The 23,359-nt window shown below is 39.4% G+C and overlaps 2 protein-coding genes across 3 annotated transcripts; both read right to left on the minus strand.

Annotated features, from left to right (window-relative positions):
• Positions 1 to 201: 201 nt before the first annotated feature.
• On the minus strand, positions 202 to 6,128 carry LOC306841730 (E3 ubiquitin-protein ligase TRIM47-like). Of its 2 annotated transcripts, none has more exons than XM_079371690.1 (7): positions 5,653 to 6,128; positions 4,052 to 4,435; positions 3,862 to 3,957; positions 3,188 to 3,421; positions 2,776 to 2,935; positions 2,631 to 2,690; positions 202 to 900 (listed from the first exon to the last, which is right to left on the minus strand). In XM_079371690.1, the coding sequence occupies exons 1-7, from the start codon at positions 5,902 to 5,904 to the stop codon at positions 632 to 634; spliced, it is 1,455 nt and encodes a 484-aa protein (XP_079227816.1). In that variant the 5' UTR covers positions 5,905 to 6,128; the 3' UTR covers positions 202 to 631. The 2 variants fall into 2 exon arrangements, with proteins under 2 accessions (XP_079227816.1, XP_079227815.1); XM_079371689.1 differs by lacking the exon at positions 202 to 900 and adding an exon at positions 1,372 to 2,376 and having other exon boundaries at positions 5,653 to 6,124.
• A 1,699-nt stretch (positions 6,129 to 7,827) lies between these two features.
• On the minus strand, positions 7,828 to 18,638 carry LOC306841643 (GTPase IMAP family member 8-like; the record flags this gene model as incomplete). Its single annotated transcript, XM_079371590.1, has 5 exons — positions 7,828 to 8,789; positions 10,704 to 10,711; positions 13,349 to 14,369; positions 15,523 to 15,619; positions 17,901 to 18,638. The coding sequence occupies 5 exons, from the start codon at positions 18,636 to 18,638 to the stop codon at positions 7,828 to 7,830; spliced, it is 2,826 nt and encodes a 941-aa protein (XP_079227716.1).
• Positions 18,639 to 23,359: the final 4,721 nt, after the last annotated feature.

A 23,359-nucleotide genomic window follows, 5' to 3' on the forward strand; every position in this document is an offset into this window, starting at 1 on the left:
TTTGTTTGTTTGTTATGAAACCAAATAACTACAGAAAACAAGTTATAGACTTTATTGTCCCCATGGGGAAATTCCTTCTTTTTATACTTTATTTTTTCCAAATGTGACAAAACAAAAATACATTTATGACATATACTATAAAAAACAAAACCAAACAAATCAGTAAGAGCAACAAGCCCACTTCACAAATAATGATACTACTATATACTATACTATATAAATAAGCAAAACAAATTAAACAAATTGATAAAACAAAACAAAACCCCTGCTGCCCATAGTTAAACCCTGGATTCTCCAACTATCACGACATTAAGTTAATGTAGACAGGACGCCAGGAATCAAGAGTTGATAAACAGTCAAGTTAGATTTCTTATTCCAAATAGATAATTCAATGAGAAAGTAGGTTTAGAAATACAAGAAATTCTACCAATAGAAGTAACTGATAGCCAAACTGTGGGAAAATTCTTCTTCACGTCCCTCTTTCTGTACACCAGACAATTCCCACCAAAGAACAGTACATACACAAAAGACAGTTCATAAAACAAAACAAGTTAAACAATCATAAGTTTGCTCTCCTGGCTGTTCAGGGCAGCTATAAACCGCAGGGATCAGGCTTTTCTGCACCTCAGTGTTAGTACCTCGGTCCTGAAGGCAGCCGGGTGAGGAGGGTGTTCAGTGGATCTGTGACGTCCTGTCCTGAGCTCAGGAGCGCCTGCAGCTCACTCTCTTCTTCTTCAGATGATTCTGATTCTTCAAATTCTGATGAGTCTTCGAAGCGTAGGATGTGCCTGCTGTTGACTCCTGCCAGCTTGAGTGCGGGGAGGTTTGTTATTCTGGCAGATGATTTTGTTCTGCGTCTGAGTTTGACCTTCTTTTTATCAGGTCTTTGCTGTCCCCAAACTGTGAATTGGAAAAAAAAACATTTTTGCCAAAAATCATCTGGGGACCTAAAGACGCAAATTTTCATTGCAGTGGTAAACTTGATCGAATAAATTAGCATGATCGATGTCTCTTTCTTAAAACATGTCAAAATAGATTGTAAATCCTCTTAGATTTGATTCAAAGACAAAAAAGTCACCAAGTCATCAAAAAGTACTGGAGGAAAACTGGTGATGTTTAGTAAAAGCTTGTTTTGGGTCATTTGTGAAATAAAGCTGTGCTTATAGCCTATCACAGGTTTGACTGAGGTGGTGGGGGAGGGGCCTCCTTCCTAGAACTATGAAAAAGTTCCTGCGAGCCAAAAACAGCCACAATGTCTCGGTTTGTTTTTTCAAATATACAACATTTCATATTGTTCCCAAGAAATCAAGGTCTAAACAAACACAGATTGATGTAAAGCCTCGTGATGAAAGAAACAGCAACGAGCTGTGATATTGTGAATAAATGTGTTTTATTTTTGCTCAACAAATGAATTTCTGTTTGTATTACATGACACAATGCGAAGTCAGAAAGAAACACAAAGCTGGAATATTCTGTTCTTCCTCGAAGAGATTCAACACTACTTTTACTTTAACATGGGCAAACAAGTCTTTATTTTAAACTGGATAAATGAACATTTTGATTATTTGAACATGCAAAAGACAAAAAACCACTGAAAGGAACAAAGAAACTGTTAGAACATGTGTAATATAAGCACTCAGGTTAATCTTTTCAATTTATTTATGCAATGTCTTTTTAGTTTTTCTTTTGCTCCACGTTTTGTTGATTTGACCTTCCTTTAACCTTTAATGTCACAGGAAATAGCCGGCGCGTGAACCTGGTTCATTACAACCTGATCAACAGTGATGGTAGAAAATGAAGCGAGTCACCATGTCTTGATCAGTTGTGCATAATAAGCTGTGCCTTGCTGAGAGCCATCGTCCTTCAACCCGATGCAAGGGTACAGAGGTTCGGTGAAGGTGGTCTCTTCTTTGTGGAGTAAAGTCATCGACGTGCCAGAGACAGAATAAAAGGACAGAATGCCTTCAAAGCAATCCAGGTACACTCCGATCAGAGAGTATCGAGATCCTCGCACAGTCCTGCTGACATTGTTGTGCTTGAAGTTACAACCATTGCTGGAGCACTCTAAACTCCACGACCTGTTGTCTTTACCAAACTCAGAGTTAAATGTTGGCGTCGGAGTGTTGTCTTTGTATGACACCGCCACACACCAAGTGTAACCATAAAAACGGACCTCCCAGTAACATCGCTCTGTCAAACCCTCTCTGCACCACATCTGCTCTGTACCTGTAAGCCTCTGTGTTATATACGAGGTATGCGAGAAACCTCTATTATAAGACCGTGTCCGTTGTGTTTGACACGTTGCTTGCAGGTTTTCTTGTAAAAGGGACATGTTGGGGGAGACAGACTTCTCATCCAGCTTTAGAGGACAGCAATCTGACAAGAGAAAAGAGGGAGAAAATATTTACGTGACCCTATTTTTGTTGTTGATATTTTTGCCTTTCTTAGATAGGACAGCTAAAGAGACGTGGGAAACATGAGGAGGAGAGAGTGAAATGCAGCAAAGGGCCGAGGTCGGATTCAAACCCTCGGAAGCTGCAACGATGACAGCCGCCTCTGAACATGACGTGCGGGACATAACTTCTAGGTTATTTAGAGCCCGAACATGATTGTCCAAAAATGATACTCACAGCGTAAAAACTCTTCTCTGGTCTTTGGCTCAGGTTGCATCAAAACGTTTATAGTACACGCTAACAACAGAAAGGAAAAAATCATTAATACCACATGACTTGAAAACTCTGTATTTTGACATGTTTCTGTTCGTCTTTGAGTTACCTCTGGCAGAGATGCTGGTCAACATTTTCTTCAGGAGGCTCTCTGTGTCAACCTTCAGCTCAGACATGCGATCTGTCATGGTTCTGAATGTACGTTTGGAGCGGACAGGAATGTTTGCCAAGTCTGGAGATTCACAGGAGGCCGACAGAGACTGGAACGTCTGAAATGGAGAGACCAGTGTATAAAACATCTGCCATGTTTTATGTGGATGTCTAATTGGAGTGTTTTTGATGAATTTGGTGAACTGAAGCATTTCTTCCTCTGAAGGAGCTACGCTGACAGACAAATCTGGGTTCTCCTGCTCACTAAACTGTCTGCTAGCTTAACAGTGTATCGCTGTAGAATATGCTGGAAATCAGTCCATTAAGCCCTGCACACGGCTTCACTTGATGGACAGAGCCTCAGTCAGTACCTGGATGAAGAGGATGTGGTCGTCAATATGGGTCATCTGTTCCAGGTCCGCGTCTCTCTTCCTCAGCTTGTCGATTTCCTCCTCCAGCCGTAGCTGCAGCCCTTCAGCCTGAGCCACCGCCGTCTTCTCCTGGTCTAAGATCAGCTGCTTCGTTAAAGTGCAGCTTTTCTTAAAGGAGGAGATCAGCTTTGCAAAGATCTCGTCGGTGCCCTTCACAGCAGTCTGTGCACATTTCTGGTCAAAGACAAACACTTGTTTTCACTTTCATGCTTTCTGGGTATCATCGTTTTTTTTCCTTAGAGACAGCAGCTGAAATGAACCGTTTCAGGAAGAGGCTAAAATTATGGATTTTACTGGCACATGCGTCAGATAAATAAGACGTTACTGAGCTGCACATCTCACAACACCACTCAATAAGTGCCCAACAATCACTAACACCATAAGAGTGAATAATGGAAGTGAGTACTTTCGATCTCCTTTAAAGGATTTCTATGAAGAGCTGCACTTTGTTCATTCAAACCCTCCAAATTTAGCTGTTTTCTTATTCTCTCTTTTATCTGTTTTTTCCCCCCATAATGCATCTGTTCAGTGTAGACTTATTTGTCCCTACAGGACTTTAAACTGCGTCTGAAGGGCCCTTCCGATAAGCTGTGTTGTATGTGCGCTTTCCGAACCTTGAAATCCTTCAGAGCTTCAAGCAGCGCCGTCAGCTCCACCTCTCTCTCCTTTCGTCTCTCCTGGACTGTGTTTTGGTTCACAGTCAGCTGTTTCTGTAGGTCATGGTTGAGAACAGATAATAAGATTTATCACATGCAATTACAGAGTATGACAGAGTCAACATGTTTCTGTGGGGTTTTTATCTACCTGTTGCTGATCTCTCTCTGCTGCAACCGACACCGTGCTGTGTCTCTTATGCTTGTCGATAACGCACAGAGAGCAGATACACTTCCTGTCAGTCCGGCAGTAGACCTCCATCAGCTTGCTGTGCTTCGTGCACATCTTTTCCTGCAGTGGGACTAAGCAAGAGACCAGCTGGTGCTTCTTCAACGCTGGGACACTGTAGTGAGGCTTGAGGTGAACTGGGCAGTAGGACACCACGCACGTCAGGCACGACATGGTGGCTTTGTTGGGATTGGTCCCACAGCAGAAGTCACATGGGATGTCTGCCGGGCCGGAACAGGTCTCAGCTGACTCAGGATCAAAGAGAGGGGCCGGCTGGGTGTTTGTTCTTTTCAACATCTCCACAACCTGAGCGGGATGAAAAAAGTGCAGCCAAGTTATGCTTCCATGAAGACTTCATATAATATAATGTTTAAAAATGTTGGCTAAAAAGGTCAAAGATCAAGTGTTGCATAGTTTGAACGAACAGAAATCAAACTGTGTTCAATAAATCAGTTGTAATGCTTGCAACATTCCATATAGGAGTGCTATAACAGCCTCTCCCTCAGTTTTCCTTGTGTGCGCTCTCTCAAAGTCTCTCTCATTGCGCTGGTAGGCCACCACCCACATCTCTTCACTCTCTCACTCTCGATCTGCTCACACTGTTACAAATGTCCCACAAAAATCCAAGTACAGCCATCTGCAGCCGCAGGTACAGTACGAGTGACGCCCCCTACAAACCACGCCCACCCAATTGTTTCGGGTTACATTAGATCGGTTAGGGCATGTATTTTGTAGAGGGAGTGGTTTTGCTAGTCTATGTTTGTAGCAGCTGCGGCTGGAGCTAGACTCTTTACCAAAAATCAACAAATCAGGAGTCAAGAAAGCTAAATTATTCTTCTTCTCCAATCGGATCGTTGCTTTAATATTTATGTAGGAGCCAAAATGCTTGTTTCTGTACATTTGTATTTGAGTGTAATTCCAACACTGACCACTGGGTGGTGTCTTGACTTAAACTGTGCATAAATTCAAGGCTCCAGGTAATTGGAGTCAGGTGTATTTGGAAGCATAGAGGTTTTTTGACCATGTCGACTTGATGTAACAGTTTCATGATATGATATATTGGACAGACATTTCTGTGCATTATTGAACCCCGATCATGAACTTGAATAATGTTTCAACGCCAGCAGTATGCGTCTGGAAATCCACATTTCACATCTCAGTAGTGACTGCTTTGGCCAATACAGGGTTTGTTTTAAAACAATTTACATCACCCCTGAATTATTTGACTGATTACTAAATGATTATGTGGCCATGGTGGAGGATGTAATGTATGTCTTTATGTATCTTGAGGTCTGTCTGTTTATGTGTCCCACATACGAGGGTGAAAGCAAAGGACAATAAATCTGAATCTGAATCATCCATGTAACTGACAGAGGAGTGCATCATCCTCATAAGTATTAATACATGTTTGGTAAGTATTTTTGATAAGTTCGGTAAGTATTTCAATCTTTCAAACTTTTTATCATATTTGAAGGTTTTCACTTTAACTTTGAACACCAGCTCTTCATGATCAGCGTTATTACCTCAGCCAGCATGTTGTTCCTCCTCAGAACAGGCCTCGGACTGAAGATCTCCCGGCACTGAGGGCAGCTGAAGTTGCCCTTCTCATTCTGGTCCCAGAAACCCTCAATGCAACCTTTGCAAAAACTATGTCCACAGGGAATTGTTACTGGATCCTTCAGTGGGTCCAGACATACCGAACAACCGAAGTGATTCGGATCAAACTCCTCTAAAACCTCCTCTAAAACCTCCTCAACAGGCTCTGATTCAGCCATTTCAGACCTGTAATGGAAATTACATAATAAGTTTAGTTTTCCTCAAAGAGACTTATCCAGGCAGGGCTGTGGCTGTTTTTCATCGTGTCATCCCCTCAGGGTGTCATAGATTCTCTAGGCGTGGCTAGACAAACACAGCCTACCTGTGAGGCATTTGATGTTTTAAGATCAACTTTATTCACAAATTAGACAGACTCGTTTCGGCTCGTGGCCTTCATTAGGGTCATTAGGAAACATATTTAAAACATAATTTAAATAGGGTACACAATTGAAAGAAAGGTAAAATAAATCACTTAGGTAGGGACAACCAATTAAATGCCTCCACATATGTGTATATCAGCCAATAGGGCACATGCAAAGAGGACTGGTGAGGTTTGCTGGACAGGTGAGACGTAGGTGAGGGGTGTGTCTAACAGAAGCAAGGCTGACACAACAAATCTAACCAGCCGACCTTGCATGTGCCCTATTGGCTGATGTACACATATGTGGAAGTATTTGATTGGTTACGGGTATGGACCATTTTGACTTCTTCTAAGCCTTTCATTCTTGCCAGTTGGTGAAATTTGTGCCAGAAAATCCTCTGCTTCTTCAATAGCTTCTACCTTAAAAAGTTGACAGACCTGGACATAATGAAACGCAGCTTGTTCCAAAACTAGGGTGAACCTTTATTTGTTTGGTTTTTTTACCTACAGATGGTTGGTTTGCTTTCTGTTGGAGAAGCCGAAGGTGCCAAACACCAGTGGTTAACTTGCAGTATAGGTACAAGCAGTAAAGCTGTGTGTACATCTGATGGCGATGAGCCCATGAGAGATGGGGCCCACAATAAATGTTGTGTTTACAAGCTGCAACAAAAAACTGCACACATTTAAAGCACAAGCAATAGCTAGATTAAAAACAGTCAGGGAAAAATCATCTCTGAAGAATTTTTCAAACTAAAGACTGAAGAAAAAAAAACATCAATGGTTTTATTAGCTAATGTTTGAAAGTCATTAGTTCATTATCTACTAATACACCACTGATCATGTAAGACTGTGTGTGTGTGTGTCACATTACATGTTAAATATGGATTTTCTGTAATAGAAGAACAGCAAACCAGAGCAGACATTTCATGCTGTTTAATTGTAATTAAACTTAAAGCAAAATGAAATGCATAAAAACACATTAGAAGTGTAAATTAGAAAAACAAAAATCATTACAAAATCATGTTAAACGTCCTTTATCCTTAATATTTATATTGTTTGAAGCTGTACTTACTAAAATTATTCGGAAAGACTTAAAATCCATGACAGCTGGCCCAACAAAGGACAGACTAAAGAAAAACATGTGAACACATGAAGTCAATCATAACTACATACAACAGGGTTGGAAATTAGCACCCTTTTTTTGCAGTGATGGGTGAATTTTCTGACATCTCTAAGACTCCTTAAAATAGATAGCCTTTACTTCAAAACACAAATCACACAAAGCCAGTCGAGACTGTCAGGACATGGCTGTGTTGGAAACTCTTACCAGCTTAATAATAAAACAAAATAATAAAACATGTTTTGTTTATGAGTGAGAAAACAGTCAAAAAATGATCCTTCATTAAATAGCCAGTTGTTGTGAGCCTTGATTTGGTTTCATACGTCATCACAAAACACAGAAGCAGGTCAAAAAAAAAAGAAAAAGATTGACTGGTAGCTTTTTTTTTTCATCCACCAGTCACAGTGGCAGGTACACAAAAAAGTTAATTTCCAACCCTGATATAAAAACAGAAAAAAAGAGAACCATCCTCATCTAAATGTAATGAGAAGTGTTTGATGAAGTGTGGTACATAAACTGTTCAGATTTTCCACAGGAACAGAGACAGGCAACAGGCAAAGCAGGCACCTGCTTGGGCCCCCCAGACCAGTAGGGGGGGCGCTTGTCCTCATTGCCAATTCTTCATTTGTTGTTTTCATCACCCAGCAACTGCTTCCGCACGGCGTCCGCTGACATCTGCATGGCTTCCCCCGGACTCTGTGCCCCTTCAGCTGCACCGTATCCTGTGACAGCGCCCTTCACTGCCCCATGCAGAACGGTGGCAGCAGCTGCTTGTAATCCGCCTCCTTTGACGAGGGTTGTTCCCACACCAAGCAGAACTTCCAGTAATGCCCCTGTTGCAACACCCGCTGTTTTGATCAATAACTTGTAATAGATAGAACGTTTAGCCTCTTCCTGTGAGCTGCTTCCTGATGACTTTTTGATGCGCTCCTCCTCTTTCTGTATATCACTCTTGATTTTCTGTAGCGCGTCATTGGTGTAATAGCTTCCTTTGTTCACCTCGATCATCTCGTCGAGAGTTTTGAGCAGCTCTGAAACCTGGAACTTGTTACTTCTGTAGCTGTCTGCTTCTTCGGCCTTCCAGTATTTGTTGTCGACGACGTGGCACCGGCCTCCGCACTTCGTCATCAGATCACTCAGATTTTTATTCTCTCCGACGTACTCTTCGATTTTCATTTCTTCTGGGAGCTGATCACCGTGAGTGAAGACAATGACAGCATATTTAAGGGCGTCTTCAGAGAAATTTTGGCATATTTTAGTGACGACGGCCTGCTCCTGCTTGGTGAATTTCTCCACTTTCAGCACAATGAGAAAAGCATGGGGCCCAGGAGCGCACTCTGTGATACACCTCACTATCTCAGGCTTCATGTCCTCCTCAGACCTTTCTGTATCAAAGAAACCTGCGGTGTCGATCAACGTGACGCTTCTTCCACTGATGGATTTGGTTTTTGTGTGACAAAGACCTGTGTCAGAAATGCGAGTATGATCTATCTTGAACACATTTTCTCCCAGTATGGTGTTAGCCAGGCTGCTTTTCCCTACTCCAGACTTTCCCAGCAGGACAATCCTCTTCGATGTCGGCCCTGGAAGAGACAACGTACTCAGTCAGCTTGACACAGCTAGCAGGATGTTAGTTTAGTTTAGTTTAGTTTATTAGTTCATTTGAGCAGCAGACAAAATAACAGAGAACAGATTTACTCACAGGCAATAAAAAAAACAATGCTCTCAAAAGGAGTAGGGTGAAGTTCCCAGAACTTATGTGACCCCTACCCCTGACTTATCAAACATGAAAGAGCAGTGTGTGACAATTTACTTGTGATCATTTCAATTATAAAGAAGAGAGGAATACAACATTTTGTTAATGATGTTAAGGTCCTAAATCGAGTGACTGTGAATCTTTGATTCAGACTATTTCTGCTGGGCTATCTATACTTTGTTCCATGTACATTTATCTGTATTTAAAGAAGGGCTGTCATTATTAACAAGTCAATCACGATTAACTTAGGTCTGAAATGAATGCAATTATTTTTCATACGTTCTATTTCGTCTCTTTAGGTGCACCTTGTATCAGCAACCACCCATTACAATTTGGCTGGAATTATGTAGTTATGATTTGGCCACAAGATGGCAGTGATTATAATTTAAGGCAAATTATAACAGAAAAAGCAGAGACACTAAAATCACTCAGCTGCTTGTCATGTCTACTTTGGCCAAGAGGTGGCAGCATTTCCCTACAAGCTTTTTTCCCTCATTTCATATTGTATATGTAAATATTACATATTTAACTTTAGTCACACACTTTTATTATCAAAAATACTTTTAATATTTAGTTTTTATAGTTTTTTATAAATGCATATCTAAGCTGCAGCAGGTAAATTATCATCTATAATTTACTGGCTTTGATTACGCAGTTTGGTCACAAGAGCACAGTAATTATATTTAAAGCAAATAAAAAACTTTTTTCTTTTTGATTGTTTTTTCACTGTTTATTTCTTCACTTTTTGATTATCCATCTATTATATTTTTGATATTAAAGTTTAATTTTTAGTACAGTTTCATTGGGTCCTGATTAGCTGTGAAAAGAGTGTTGGGTGACATTTCGTATGCATTTGTTCACAAATCAATTACAATTACGGCCAGATGGTGGCGCCAAAATAGAAGCTGAGGGATCTTCAATGGGAACACTGCACAGTATTATAGATAAAATCATATTTACAAATACCTGGCTCAAACATCATGTTTACAATAAACACACTGTTCAGAATTAAACTATTTAAAAAACTAAATTTCCATTGACTAAAATCTGATTTACAAAATGCATGCATAACTATTATTATTTGATAGATAGATGGATAGATAGATAGATACTTTATTGATCCCGAGGGAATTATTTAATAATGGATAAAGAGCATTTTGTTTCTTTCCACTTTGATAACTCTAATCTTATAATGAGGTATTTAACAGTATGGCGGAGACACTTTTTCTGCATAAAACACCTGGAAATTCTACTCACCGTCCATGTTGACGGCAGGGCTGCTTGATGTCTTCGCTGCAAGCTTTTCCTCCCGTTCTCAACTTGAGGTTTGACTGTTGTTTCATTTGCTACCGGTTTGACTTGTTGATTAGCCAAACATGGACGGCAGAACGTGTCACCTGTTCATGCACTCTTCATTTATGTAACAACAAGCCTTTTAAAAGACACATCCTTTTTTAAAAAGGATATAATCACGGTTTTATTTTCATGATAACTTTAGTTCAAGTTTGGAAATTAAAGAGTCAGGTAAATAAAGAGTGAAATAACAAATAATCACTGCAAAGATAAAGACATATTTCTGTAAAAAGAGGCTGATTTGTGGACAAATTAAGTTGCACTGTGCTTCTTTCATCTGAAACTTGAATCTCCTCCAGCAAGAGAAAAAGAAAAACACTCCCATTATTATGTGTAAATATTAAATGTAATATAAAACTGATTTTTTGCTGATACATTTGGCCTTCACACCGAGTCCTGACCGCACACAAGCGTTGGATATTTCGTTATGTCGTTTATGTCAGCGCGCTCGCTGTCCACACTGCAGCCATTCAATATTTAATTATCTGCTCTGTGAATTTCAGAACGATCAGTGTTAGTCGCAGAGCTGACCAGAAAGACAGGTGGGCACATTGTTACAGGTCAAGAAGGTTAAAACCCGCCTCAGCGCTCAGACAGGTCAGGCTGAGACAGGATTTCCAGCATGGCGGCTGCTGCCGATGAGCCTCTGGCGCCCCCTGCTGTAACAGATGGCTGAGGTCACTTTGTCCATTAATATTAACGGTGTACTCGATCGAGAGAGAAAAGAAAGGGAAAAGAAACCGGGGCGTCAGGGCCGCCTAAATATGAAACCGTTAAATCAAGCTGATTTTCTGCTCTGTGGTCTCATGCGTTTGGAGCAGGCTGATAAAGCAGCTTTATTGTACTTTCATACTTGTATGAAACAGGACGTTTTCAGGGTGAGTTACATGTGTGAACAAAGAGCCACGTTTTTCACTCTTACTTTACCCGCACATTGAACGCAGCAGCAAATACTCAGGAAAATTGACTACCAGCAGGTGGGACTGGAAGTTGACTTTTTAATCCAGCGGGCAGTGCACGACTATCGACTGTATGCACGTGACCGATGCGATCTCTGTCACCCTAATTTAACTGCTTCACTATATTCACTGTTCACCAGTATGTTCTTCACAGCTCTTCTCTTGATATTGATTCTCCGTAAAGAGTCCGTCGTTACATTCACTTTTTCGATACAATTTCCCCCTGTGACCCTCCGCCTTCCTCCCTGTTTGACAGGGTTAGTCTCTCGCTGTGAGGTGCATGTGTGAACAACCAGAGCAGGAAGCATTTCAGGGGCAGTTCATCTGAAATGCTCTAGAAACGTCTGGAGTGCAATATTGTGAAAATGGCTTTCATTGAAGTATGCAACTACAGGAAGAAACCCCAGAAGTGATGGATAAAATAAAACAGGAGCATGATGGGAAATCATGTGTATGACTTCAGTGGAGTCTCTGGAGCTGTTTAGGGTGTTGTCTTTGTCTTTCAAAGTACAGACAAAGTACAAAATGTGTTTATAATGTATTTATTTATAGTTACACAGATTCAGATTTAAAAAAGTTGTATAACCAGATATATATATATATATATATATCATATGATACCTATCATACAGTGCCAAAGGTGTGGTTGGCAATGTGAACTCCACCCAGAACAAAACAACAAGTAATTGAAGCTACAATGGACTTTATGCTGCACGTCGTCATTCCTCTTATAGGCGGATTGTTTAATTCCTCATGAGTCAGAACAAGACAAAAGGTTGTCTTTTTGTGGTTTGGTTTTTATTGGCAGCATCTATCTCTAACTTATGGGAACCTGGCGCACAATTAAAACAGAAAGTAAAGGCTTAGTGTTTAAAGGAAGGCCTGTCTCATTTCTTGTAAATGAAGACAGAGTCTTTCTGTGAAGTTCAGATAGTCAGATTTCAAACTTTTACTTTTTTTTTTTTTTTTTTACTGAATTTGTGATCTGAAGAAAGGTCGGTTAATTAGTTAGTTTGGGCTTTTTTTAAAACTTTAATTTAGAGATAGGACAGTGGACGATACATCCTCCATATTATAAACTACATCACAATAAGCCTTGTAACAATTTTTTATTTGTATGCGATCTCTCATGTAGGTCCAGTTTTCATTAACCCTGTGTGGCTTTTAAAACCAGACACAACCCGAGACACACACATTTAGCTCTTTCAAAAAACAAGCCACAAAAAAATGTAGTTTCAGCTCCAGATAATTATAATCCATCTCATTTTCAGCTTGGTGATGTTTTTTTGTTTTTTTTTTATCAGATGTGAAACTGGAGCTGGTAACTGTTCATTGTAAGTATACAGCTGTGTGTTATTAGTTGTTGCTTATTGTCTGAACTTATTGTCCGTATGTGTATCAACAACTTTTCTTCTTTTACAGCAAATTCGAACAATTTAATATGAACAGAAACAACTGGAAAGACTTGTGACCAATCAGCAGCTTTATTGTTACATCAAACATTTGAAAAGGCCAAACATATTGTTCAAAATACAGCAAAGAAAGTAATCACCCTTTAATGGTACACCATGGATTAGGTACAACATGTCCATAAGAATAAGAGATAAACAAAAAGTAGCAATAAAAACAGACTTTGAGTGAGTAACTGAAGCACAAATATTGCTGCAACCAAGATTGCACATTGTAATCCCCCGAATGTCCACCATGTTAAAAGTTTTTTCAATTCTCAAGCCCGAATGTGTTGTGCTTTTTCTCTGTGAACATTTGCTATAAAATAATAGAAGAATAAAATGCAGTTTTACTTTAGGTTGAATTATATTACAAGCAAAGTAATTCAAGCTAACAATCTTGTTTTACATTTCACATGTTTATTACATTAACTCCTGGCTGTGCCAAGGCCACCGCTTCCAAAAGCCACCGATGTCAATGTCATTTTAAAGCCCATTTATTTTAATTGGCACAATTAAAGCCCATTTATTTTAATTGGCCCAATTAAAGACCATTTATTTTAATTGGCCCAATTAAAGCCCATTAAAATAAATTCCAAGGATCATACTTTTCAAACAAAGGATACCAATGGTTGATGAAAACTTCATACGCCGGTGTGATCTCCACTACGGGCTGTATGACTTCTTCGACTGCCTGCACTATTTCGCTGGCTACTGGAGTCACATCTGGAACAACACAACTTATCTCTTCTACTACTGTCACTATTGGTGTTGCTATTATTTCTGTAGTTGCTTCAATCATCTGCCTTCCAACTTTTAAATTGATGATCACAGCCGAGACAGCAGCAAGCACTCCTGCAATGACTGCAAAGCCCACTAAAGCTCTGATCCTTGTTTTGGGTTTTTTTTCTGTCATGATAGTAAAGACATTGCCCTTCGCCTGCCTCCTGATTTCTTCCTGTGAGCTGCTTCCCGATGACTTTTTGATGCGCTCTTCCTCTTTCTGTATTGCTTTCTCTACTTCCTGTAGCTCATCATTGGTGTAGCAGCCTCCGTTGTTCTCCCTCACTATCTCATCTATGGTGTTGAGCAGTTCGGCCACCTGGAACTGGTTACTTCTGTAGTTGTCGTCTTCGTCGGCCTTCCAGTATTTGTTGTCAACGACGTGGCACCGGCCTCCGCACTTCTTCACCAGATCACTCAGACCTTCACTTTGTTCGACGTACTCTTCGATCGTCATTCCTTCGGGGAGCTGGTCACCGTATGTGAAGACAACTGCGGCATATTTTAGAGCATCCTCAGAGAAAAAATCACATATTTTTGCAATGACAGCCCTTTCGTGCTCGGTGAATTTCTCCACCTTCAGCACGATGAGGAAAGCGTGAGGCCCGGGAGCGCACTCTGTGTTACACCTCACTACCTCAGGCTTCATGTCTTCATCAGACATTTCAGCGTAGAAGAGACCAGGAGTGTCGATCAAACTGAGGCTTCTTCCATTGACAGATTTGGTTTCAGCTTGAGTGTCGTTACATGCCAAGCCATTGAGGTGATTTATTTTGAGTATGGCCTCTCCAAATATGGTGTTAGCCAGGCTGCTCTTGCCAACCCCCGTTTTTCCAGCGAGGACGATCCTCTTGGTATCTGGCACTGTAAGAAAATATAACTCTGTTTCAGTTCATCAGTACTCAAGCATTGGTTCTTCAATGGTTTTCCCCATTGGTTTGTGCTGGAGACGTAAACATAGCAATAAGGTTGAAAAAAAAGAAAATCAGATAGTTACCGAAGGTGGGGTGAGTTCAGTGTTTTACTGAAGTAGATAGATTTGAGACCCAGATCACTATATATATATATATATATATATATATATATATATATATATATATATATATATATATATATGTATATATATATATATAGTGATCTGGGTCTCAAATCTTTATATGTAAATATATATGAATAAATATAAATCTCAAAAAAATATATATATATATCATATATAATATATATATATTAATATATGTATATTAACTAGGGTGCAGACGCTCATCTGATTTCATAACACCTTGAAGACCCTTATGCTCATTTGTTGTTTATTATTTTGAGTGCTTCCTTTCAAACTTTGCAGTCATGATTCAGACCGGAGCAAATGAACCGCACTGTAGGTGTGAAACAAACTCAAATCAATTTCTATTTGTGAGCCAGATAAGCAAGAGCATAAGAGACAAAGTTGACTGTTTCGATGCAGTTATCCTTGAGTGGCCTAAATCGCTGTAAAGATTGTCAACGAGTGATTCACTTGACACTTTTAAGAAATCAGGTGGATATTTCTGTTCAATCAGGAAAGACATGAGAGGTAATACTTTGTTCACAGTCTATGAAATTTTTCCTCACAGGAGCTTTAAATGAAAAAGGACTCTGACCTTCATGTCAGGTCCACCTGTGGAGAGTCTTCACTCATCTTATTAACTCATAGATCATCATCATCTGAATTTATACGACAGAGTTCTGTCCAAGGAATTTCAATTGGACAAAGAGCACTCTGTATGTGCTGATGTCAATGCCCAGTTGAAACTAGAAATTATTTCCTCTTATGCACCTGTTTGCTTAAAATGTAATCCAGTTGCATCTATAGATTTCCTTTTTACACGACAGTAAGAAAATTCAGTATATGAACAGTGTTTCACGCCCACTCTCACTACAATGTTCGATTTGTGTCCCAGCCAGCCTTATTTCTAAAAGTTAAATACTTCTGCTTCAAAAACTTAAAAATGCTGAAACGCAACACTAAAACTTGGCTTACCGTCCATGCTGTCAAATGTTGAAATCCTTGCAGACAAATCAGTGTCGTCTCTGCTCTGACTTCTGCTCTGACTCGACTCTCGCTCGCTTTGACTTGTCTGACTTGTTCACCGGCTGATGGAATGATCAACACACATTACGCTACCACAAACACTGTCGCTACAAATGAAGAACAATAATGACTTTGTGTCCGAAATGCATTGTCCAGTTTAGTTCTGCCAAGTACATGACTCAATAATGAAATATAGTCGACATGATATTTAAACATCTACATTGTGACTTTATCTTGTAGGAGGATGGTCAAAACATGTGTTCATGCGTTACTTCTCTCAGGACGAGTTTCAGTTTTTTAAATTGCTTTTATCAGTCTTACAGTCTGAACATTTCCTTTTCCTCAGTTTTTCTGTGTTGTAAGCAGAAATGTACACAGTGAGTATGGATTGATAAACCAGCCCTGAGGTTGGTGTTTTTTCTTTTTTTTTTGTCTCCCTTGTTGTTCTGTGTTTCAGGATCTGAAACAGTGACTCACTCAGGTGAGGTGTGGCTTACAGGTGACGCCAAGAAGCTACAATAAGTGGCAGGTCTGTTTCCATGCAAAACAGAAAACGTTCATGGCAACAATACAATGAAGTTATGTGAGACTTAGTGTCACACTTTGATTATTGTGTGATATTTAACAGCTGTCGTTGATGTGCTTAGACTCTGTGCATCTGTGTGTCTGATCAGACTTAAAGCTGTTTGTTGCACTTACTGACGACGTTTCCTCCTCTCTTGATCCCTACGTGTGTTTTACTTACTCTCTGATGTTTGTCACTTTGGATGAAAAAAGTCTGCTAAATGAAACAAAAGACTCTATAGGAGACACTTGATGGATTTCCTGATTTATTGTGACATATAATATTTGAACAAAGAAAAAAACCTCCATAAAAAATCCAGAATCAGAAGTTAGCACAGAGTTTTGTGCAGCCCACATGTGCTCATTATTCACATCAAAAACATTTCCTCACCTCAATAATAACAATAACCATTCATATCCCATCTAAAAAATAAAGTACAAATATATATATATAAAACATTTTTTTTCCATATAAAGTTTCTTATCTGACACCTTCACCAAACTTAAAAATTAAAAAAATGAATTAAACACAATGAACTCCAAACACAAGTCCAAATCTACTTATTGGACACATTATTATTAAAATATTCAAAACAACAAAAACCTGCTACCTTCTAATTTAACATCTTCTGTACACTCATTTCACAATAAAATGTGTTGCTAATATGACAAGACATGAAAGCATTGAAAACTCTTGGAAATGCACTTTATATAGTTTCCACATACACGATTTTGGCGAGTGCTGTAAAAACTTTGATAAGACGTCTGTATTGAAGTGCTTAAAGTCAAGTTTGGGAAGACTTTGGTCAAAGATACAGAGAAAGACAGAGATGGGTTCATATGTTAAAAATGATCAAGGACAGAAAATACAGCTTGGCAGATAGCCTAGCGGTCATGTTGTGTGCCCATGCATAGAGGCTGTACTGTGCTCCATGCAGGGACCATGGGTTTGAATCAGACTCCTTCCTTAGCTGCATGTCATCCCTCTCTCTCTCCTCCCAACATTCCTTGACTCTCTTCAGCTGTCCTAATGAAGGGAAAATAGCCCAAAACACAACTTAAAGGCAGGGTTGGTAATTTTCGAAAAACTAGCATGTTTGAAAGTAGCATTCCCTCAGTGCTCCCTCTGCACCCACCTCCTCCCTCAAAAGCCACGCCCCCTCACTTACATGCACATGCAACATTGGTCCAGAAGTGCACCTTAGCGCTTTGAGTTTCGCCTTTTTTTTATATACATAAAAAATTCTAATTATATTCATATTTTTCTAATTTTCTAATTATATACATGTTAAAACTCATATCAAGTAATTTTGTTTTTTGTTTCTATTCAACATCACGAGATTAAGTAAGTTTCTCTGCTTTTGCTCCCCTTGTTGCATCAAGCTCCTCCTGCTGCTGTGAAATTACAGCATACAGCTGTAGTTTTGTTGTAATTTGTTGTGAAATATGTACTGTAACTTACCATAAAAATATTCACAACAAATTACTGTGAAAGTAATGCAATTAGTAGCCAGTAATTTACTGTAAATTTACAATGAAAAATGTTACAGTGCTGCTGCTGCTGCTACTCCTACTGCTGTCCCTATTGCTACGCCTCCCACCAATGCTTTTGGTTCCTCTTGGCCCATCCATGTCATTGCTCCACCAACAAAAGCTCCCAACAGTACTCCCACAACTGTACATTTTAACATCTTTGCAAACACTTTGGTTTTAGCCACGGGTATGTTCTCCTCAGGTGACTTGTCTGCAGGTGATTGTCTGACCGTTTCTTGTTCTTGTTGTTGGTTGCTTTCCACAGCTTGTGGCATCTCATTGGTGTGACGTCCTCTTTTGTTCTCTTCATCTGCTGGTACCTCTTGGCTCATCAGTTTATTTTCTCCACCAAGAAAACGTCTCAACAGTGCTACTATTTCAACGTCTGCGAATGTCAACATCTGCTGTTCAAACACGTTGGTTTTAGTTATGTGTCTGACCTCCTCAGGTGACTTGTCTGGAGATGATTTTCTGATTTTCTCTTGTTCTTGTTGTTTGTTGCTTTCCACTGCTTTTAGCATCTCATTGGTGTAACAGTCTCTTGTGTTCTCTTCAATCAGTCTATCTATTGTTTTTAGAAGCTCTTCCACCTGGAACTGATTGTTCCTGTATTCATGCTCTTTGTTCTGCCAGTATTTATTGTCGAAGACATGGCACCGGCCTCCACACTTCTGCACCAAGTCTTTCAGATAGTCGCTCATTTCCACAAACTCCTCAATCTTCTTTCCCTCGGGAAGCTCGTTACCATGAGAAAAGACAACTACAGTAAATTTGAAAGCGTCCTCTGAGAAATAGTTCTTTATCTGTTCAACGACTTCCTGTTCGTGCTTGGTGAATTTCTCAACTTTAAGCAGGATGAGAAAGGCATGAGGCCCGGGAGCGCACTCTGTGATACACCTCACTATTTCAGGCTTCATCTCCTCCTCGGTTCTGTCTGTGTCGAAGAACCCAGGAGTGTCGATCCACATAATGTCTCTGCCATTGACATATTTGACTTTGGCTTGACATTTTTTCGTACCGGATTTGGCTGTTTGGTCTATCTCGAAGTCTTCCTCTCCAAAAAAGGTGTTAGCGAGGCTGCTTTTCCCAGCTCCAGTTTTTCCCAAGACAACGACTCTTCCTGTCGCTTCTGAAAGACAATAAAGACTTTGTGTCAGTGGTACTGATGTCAGAGTTTATTTAAATGTATTTTTCTCTCGATTCCTAAAATCTTGCTGTGAGAACCTTTGCTCATGATATCAACTAAATAAATTACAGACTGCATTATTTTAAGGCAGTCTTTTTGCAAGTTGCAAGAATGCAAGTTGAACTTTCAGCTGTTAGCCTCAGTCATTCTATGTTCAGTTTCATTAATCAATCAATTATTTCTATACAGCATCAAATCATCGCAAAAGTTACAACACTTTACAAAAGATTTCTCAGATTTCCTAAGCAATCATGACAAACACTGTGCTGCACTGTCATGGGCCGATATCCTTTAAACAGGCACCTTGAACAGAACCACACTCATGGTGAACAGCAGTTAGCTTTCACCTGATAGGCTGAGAAAAGCTCAAACCTGCATCCTTGATCATTCATATTGCACATTGTTGTGAGGTTGCTGTTTACACTTGGAAAGGCAGGGTTGGTATTTTTTGCAGACTAGCATGATTATAATAGTAGCATTCCTTCAGCGCTCCATCTGCACCCACCCCCTCCCATCTGTGCTCCCTCATAAGCCACGCCCCCTCACTTACATGCACAATAGCCATTGGTCCAACTCAACTCAACTCAACTTTATTTATAAAGCGCTTTTAAGCAGCCATGGCTGTGACAAAGTGCTGTACATCCATGAGCACAAACATAAAACATAAGTAAAACACTACAGGGTTAAACAATAAAAACAATAAAAACAATAAAACACTAAAACAAGAACAGAGTCTCATGCTGGGTTAAAAGCCAAAGAATAAAAATGTGTTTTAAGATGAGTTTTAAAAATGGACAGTGAGGGGGCGTGTCTTATATGGGGAGGGAGGTCGTTCCAGAGTTTGGGACCGGCAAAAAGAAGCGGTCCAGAAGCGGACCTCAGCTCATGCTTTGAGTGTCGGAGCAGGGAGGCAGGGAACTTTCAAACATTGGTTGAAGTTTTTTCAGAGCACATGAATTATTCATTTCTGTCAGGATCTAAAGACGATTTCAACTAACATCTTAAATCTGGAGAAAATTACCAACCCTGCCTTTAAATTGATGTTAACACACTTAACTGTATTGGAAATTATATTATTCTACAAAACACAGAACAGTTTTAAATATCTTACTATGTGAGCAATTACTGTCACTGTTACAATTGTTCACAAGATGGACTGATGTTGTTTGGCAGAGGTCACTAAAGGTGAAGGTGAAACATAAGAATTTATAGAAAAGTAAAGCAGCCAAATTTCATTTACTAGGGCTTTAACAAAAAACTTAAAATTATTCCATTTTGATTTCATATGTGAAGAATAATGGGGAATAAGTAACCATTACTTACCGGCCATTCTGGTGAAAGTGTAATCAAGGTGAGTGTTTAGAGACTGAATCTGATCTCATGGACGTGACGACGTCTCTTCCTCTGTCTGGCTCCAGTTTCTTCCACCTGTCCGACTTGATTCAGGGCAGCAGGCTAATGAGCGTATCACACAGGAACACTTCTATTTCTATCAGCGTGCGGATGAACAACCAGTTCTGTTGCATGTCAGTGAGCGCCATTATTAAGTTATTATATAAACTTCAAACACAAGTTCTTACATTCTGTTACATACTTAAACGATAGTGTCGGGTCAGAAAGTCTTATGTTTTTAAGGCAGTGATTCATATTTAAAATATAATTTTAGGATTTTAAAGTTGTCGTTTCTAGATTTTTTGCCATAGAAACATGCAGAGACTTTTTAACAGACCTTGCAAACCAAGGTGCGAAGGGAAAAAATGAAATCCTTCTTCTCTTGTCAAAACAAAAACAGACAATTAAAGGAGTCTAATGAATCTAAAGGAGGACATGACTTCAACATAGCATGTTTCCTTAATGTCTACTGAGGTCATTATAGTGTTCAATTCACTATCTGACATATTTGACCTTAAACAATGTTGGTGTTAAAATGTGTTTGTCTTTCAGAGTTTCTTTGGAAAAAGGAAATATGGAAAGAAATTAGTGTTACATTCTTTATTGCTATATTTGATATATATGTTCAGAATACAAAGGATTCAGAGGTTCAATGAAAATCATTCTGTTCACATCAATAATAATGACATCTTGACATTAATCTGCTTCATGAAAAAATAACACCAGATAACATTTAGACATTGAACAGCAGCTCTGACCCTGGAGCTTTAAGATTATATGGACACTAAATACACAACAATGATCAAAATAAAGATTTATATCAATCAACACACTACAAATGACTGAACATGGTCAATACAACACCTTTAACATATCATTAGAATTATGAATGTGAGGCTGTTAGCATGCTGAGATTAGCTTACCCTCTACTTAGTCCTGTTTCACTCTTTGTAAATCTTTCAAAACTTTTTTTTTTAATATCTCAAATACAATCAACACACACTCCTCTGATTTAAACAATTTCAAAGATATTTTTGTCAAACAACTCAAGAAAAAAGACATCTTTGTGTAAGCCCATGAAACTCAGTGAAGGCACTTCAGAACAGATACAGAACTTTTAAAGAGGACATTTACACAATCATAACTAGATCTGTTATATGACTTTGGATAGGAGATTAAATTTATTCTACAAACTGTATAGACATTTTCTCTTTTCACTGTTTATACCGTTTAAACTCTCATCTACATATTATCTAAGATATATTTGGCTTCTTCTTTGACTGCATCTGCTGCCTTCTTTGCTGCTTCCTGTGGTGTTTCTGCTTCTGTAGCTGCAAGACATCCTGTCACACCTCCTGCCACTGCTCCCACTGTAGCAGACCCTACTGCTACTCTCAATGCTATTGTCTTTGCTGCTGCTACAATTGTTGATGGTGCTGCTGGGATTGTTGGTGCTGCTGGGATTGTTGATGCTGCTGGGATTATTGATGGTGCTGCTGGGATTGTTGATGCTGCTGGGATTATTGATGGTGCTGGGATTGTTGATTCTGATTGGACCGGAATTCTCACCCAAAGTGGCAAAGAAATAAGATGAAATTTTAATTGTTATTATTTTCATAAAGAGAGAAAGGACAAATATAAAAGATATATTTTTTTGTTTAAGAGAACAACAGAGAGGGAAAAAAGTGAAGAGAAACAAAGGAGACCACATTTGGAATAGAAAAGAGCCGTCATCATTTCACGCAGGGAGGGACTAACCTGACTGCTATGAGCTTATATTGTGTGTGTTAGCCTCAAGCATATAATCACTTTAAAAGAGACATATCATCCCCCTTTTCACCTTTTCAAACAGTCCCATGTGGTCTAAATGAAACATCTGTGCTGTGCTTTGGTCCAAATATAACATGAATCCCTGTCAGTTTCAGAATTCAGTTTAAAGTTGTTATTCTTGTGTTTGGGGCCTTGCATGGTCAGGCTCCGGTTTATGTCACTGAGCTGCTGAGGCCTGAAAACACCAGCAGGTCCCTGAGGTCCTGTGACCAGGGTCTGCTAGGAGGCTAAAACACATAGGACACAGGGACTTTGAGGTTGTAGCTCCTACATTTTGAACAGTTCTGAGAGCCTTGACCTCTGTGGACACTTTTCAAAATAAGTTAAAGACTTGCCTTTGTTTGATCTGCCTGTATTTAATTTCATTTGAATGTCTGTTTGTATCATCTCTGTTTGTTTTTATGCTCGGACACTTTTGCTCTTGAAAGGTGCTATAGAAACACACTTTACTCACTAAAATAGTCATTTAACTGAAAAACTAAACTTACCGTCCATGTTGTTTAAAGAGAGAAGCTGAAAAACGGTTTCACAGCAGTCCACAGTCCTGGGTGTGTTTTCCGTTAGTCAGACTCTTTATACTTTCGATTTGAGAAGGGGGGGGGGGGGGGGACAAATGTATTGTCCAGTTTAGTCTGAAAGAGAAGAAATCTGCCAAGAACATGACTCAATAATGAAATATAGTCGACATGATATTTAAACATCTACATTGTGACTTTATCTTGTAGGAGGATGGTCAAAACATGTGTTCATGCGTTACTTCTCTCAGGACGAGTTTCAGTTTTTTAAAGTGCTTTTATCAGTCTTACAGTCTGAACATTTCCTTTTCCTCAGTTTTTCTGTGTTGTAAGCAGAAATGTACACAATGAGTATGGATGGATAAACCAGCCCTGAGGTTGGTGTTTTTCTTTTTCTTTTTTTTTTTTGTCTCCCTTGTTGTTCTGTGTTTCAGGATCTGAAACAGTGACTCACTCAGGTGAGGTGTGGCTTTCAGGTGACGCCAAGAAGCTACAATAAGTGGCAGGTCTGTTTCCATGCAAAACAGAAAACAATCATGGCAACAATACAATGAAGTTATGTGAGACTTAGTGTCACACTTTGATTATTGTGTGATATTTAACAGCTGTCGTTGATGTGCTTAGACTCTGTGCATCTGTGTGTCTGATCAGACTTAATGCTGTTTGTTGCACTTACTGACGACGTTTCCTCCTCTCTTGATCCCTACGTGTGTTTTACTTACTCTCTGATGTTTGTCACTTTGGATGAAAAAAGTCTGCTAAATGA

The sequence above is a fragment of the Symphodus melops genome (assembly GCF_947650265.1).
Source record: "Symphodus melops genome assembly, chromosome: 20".
NCBI classification, from domain to species: domain Eukaryota; kingdom Metazoa; phylum Chordata; class Actinopteri; order Labriformes; family Labridae; genus Symphodus; species Symphodus melops.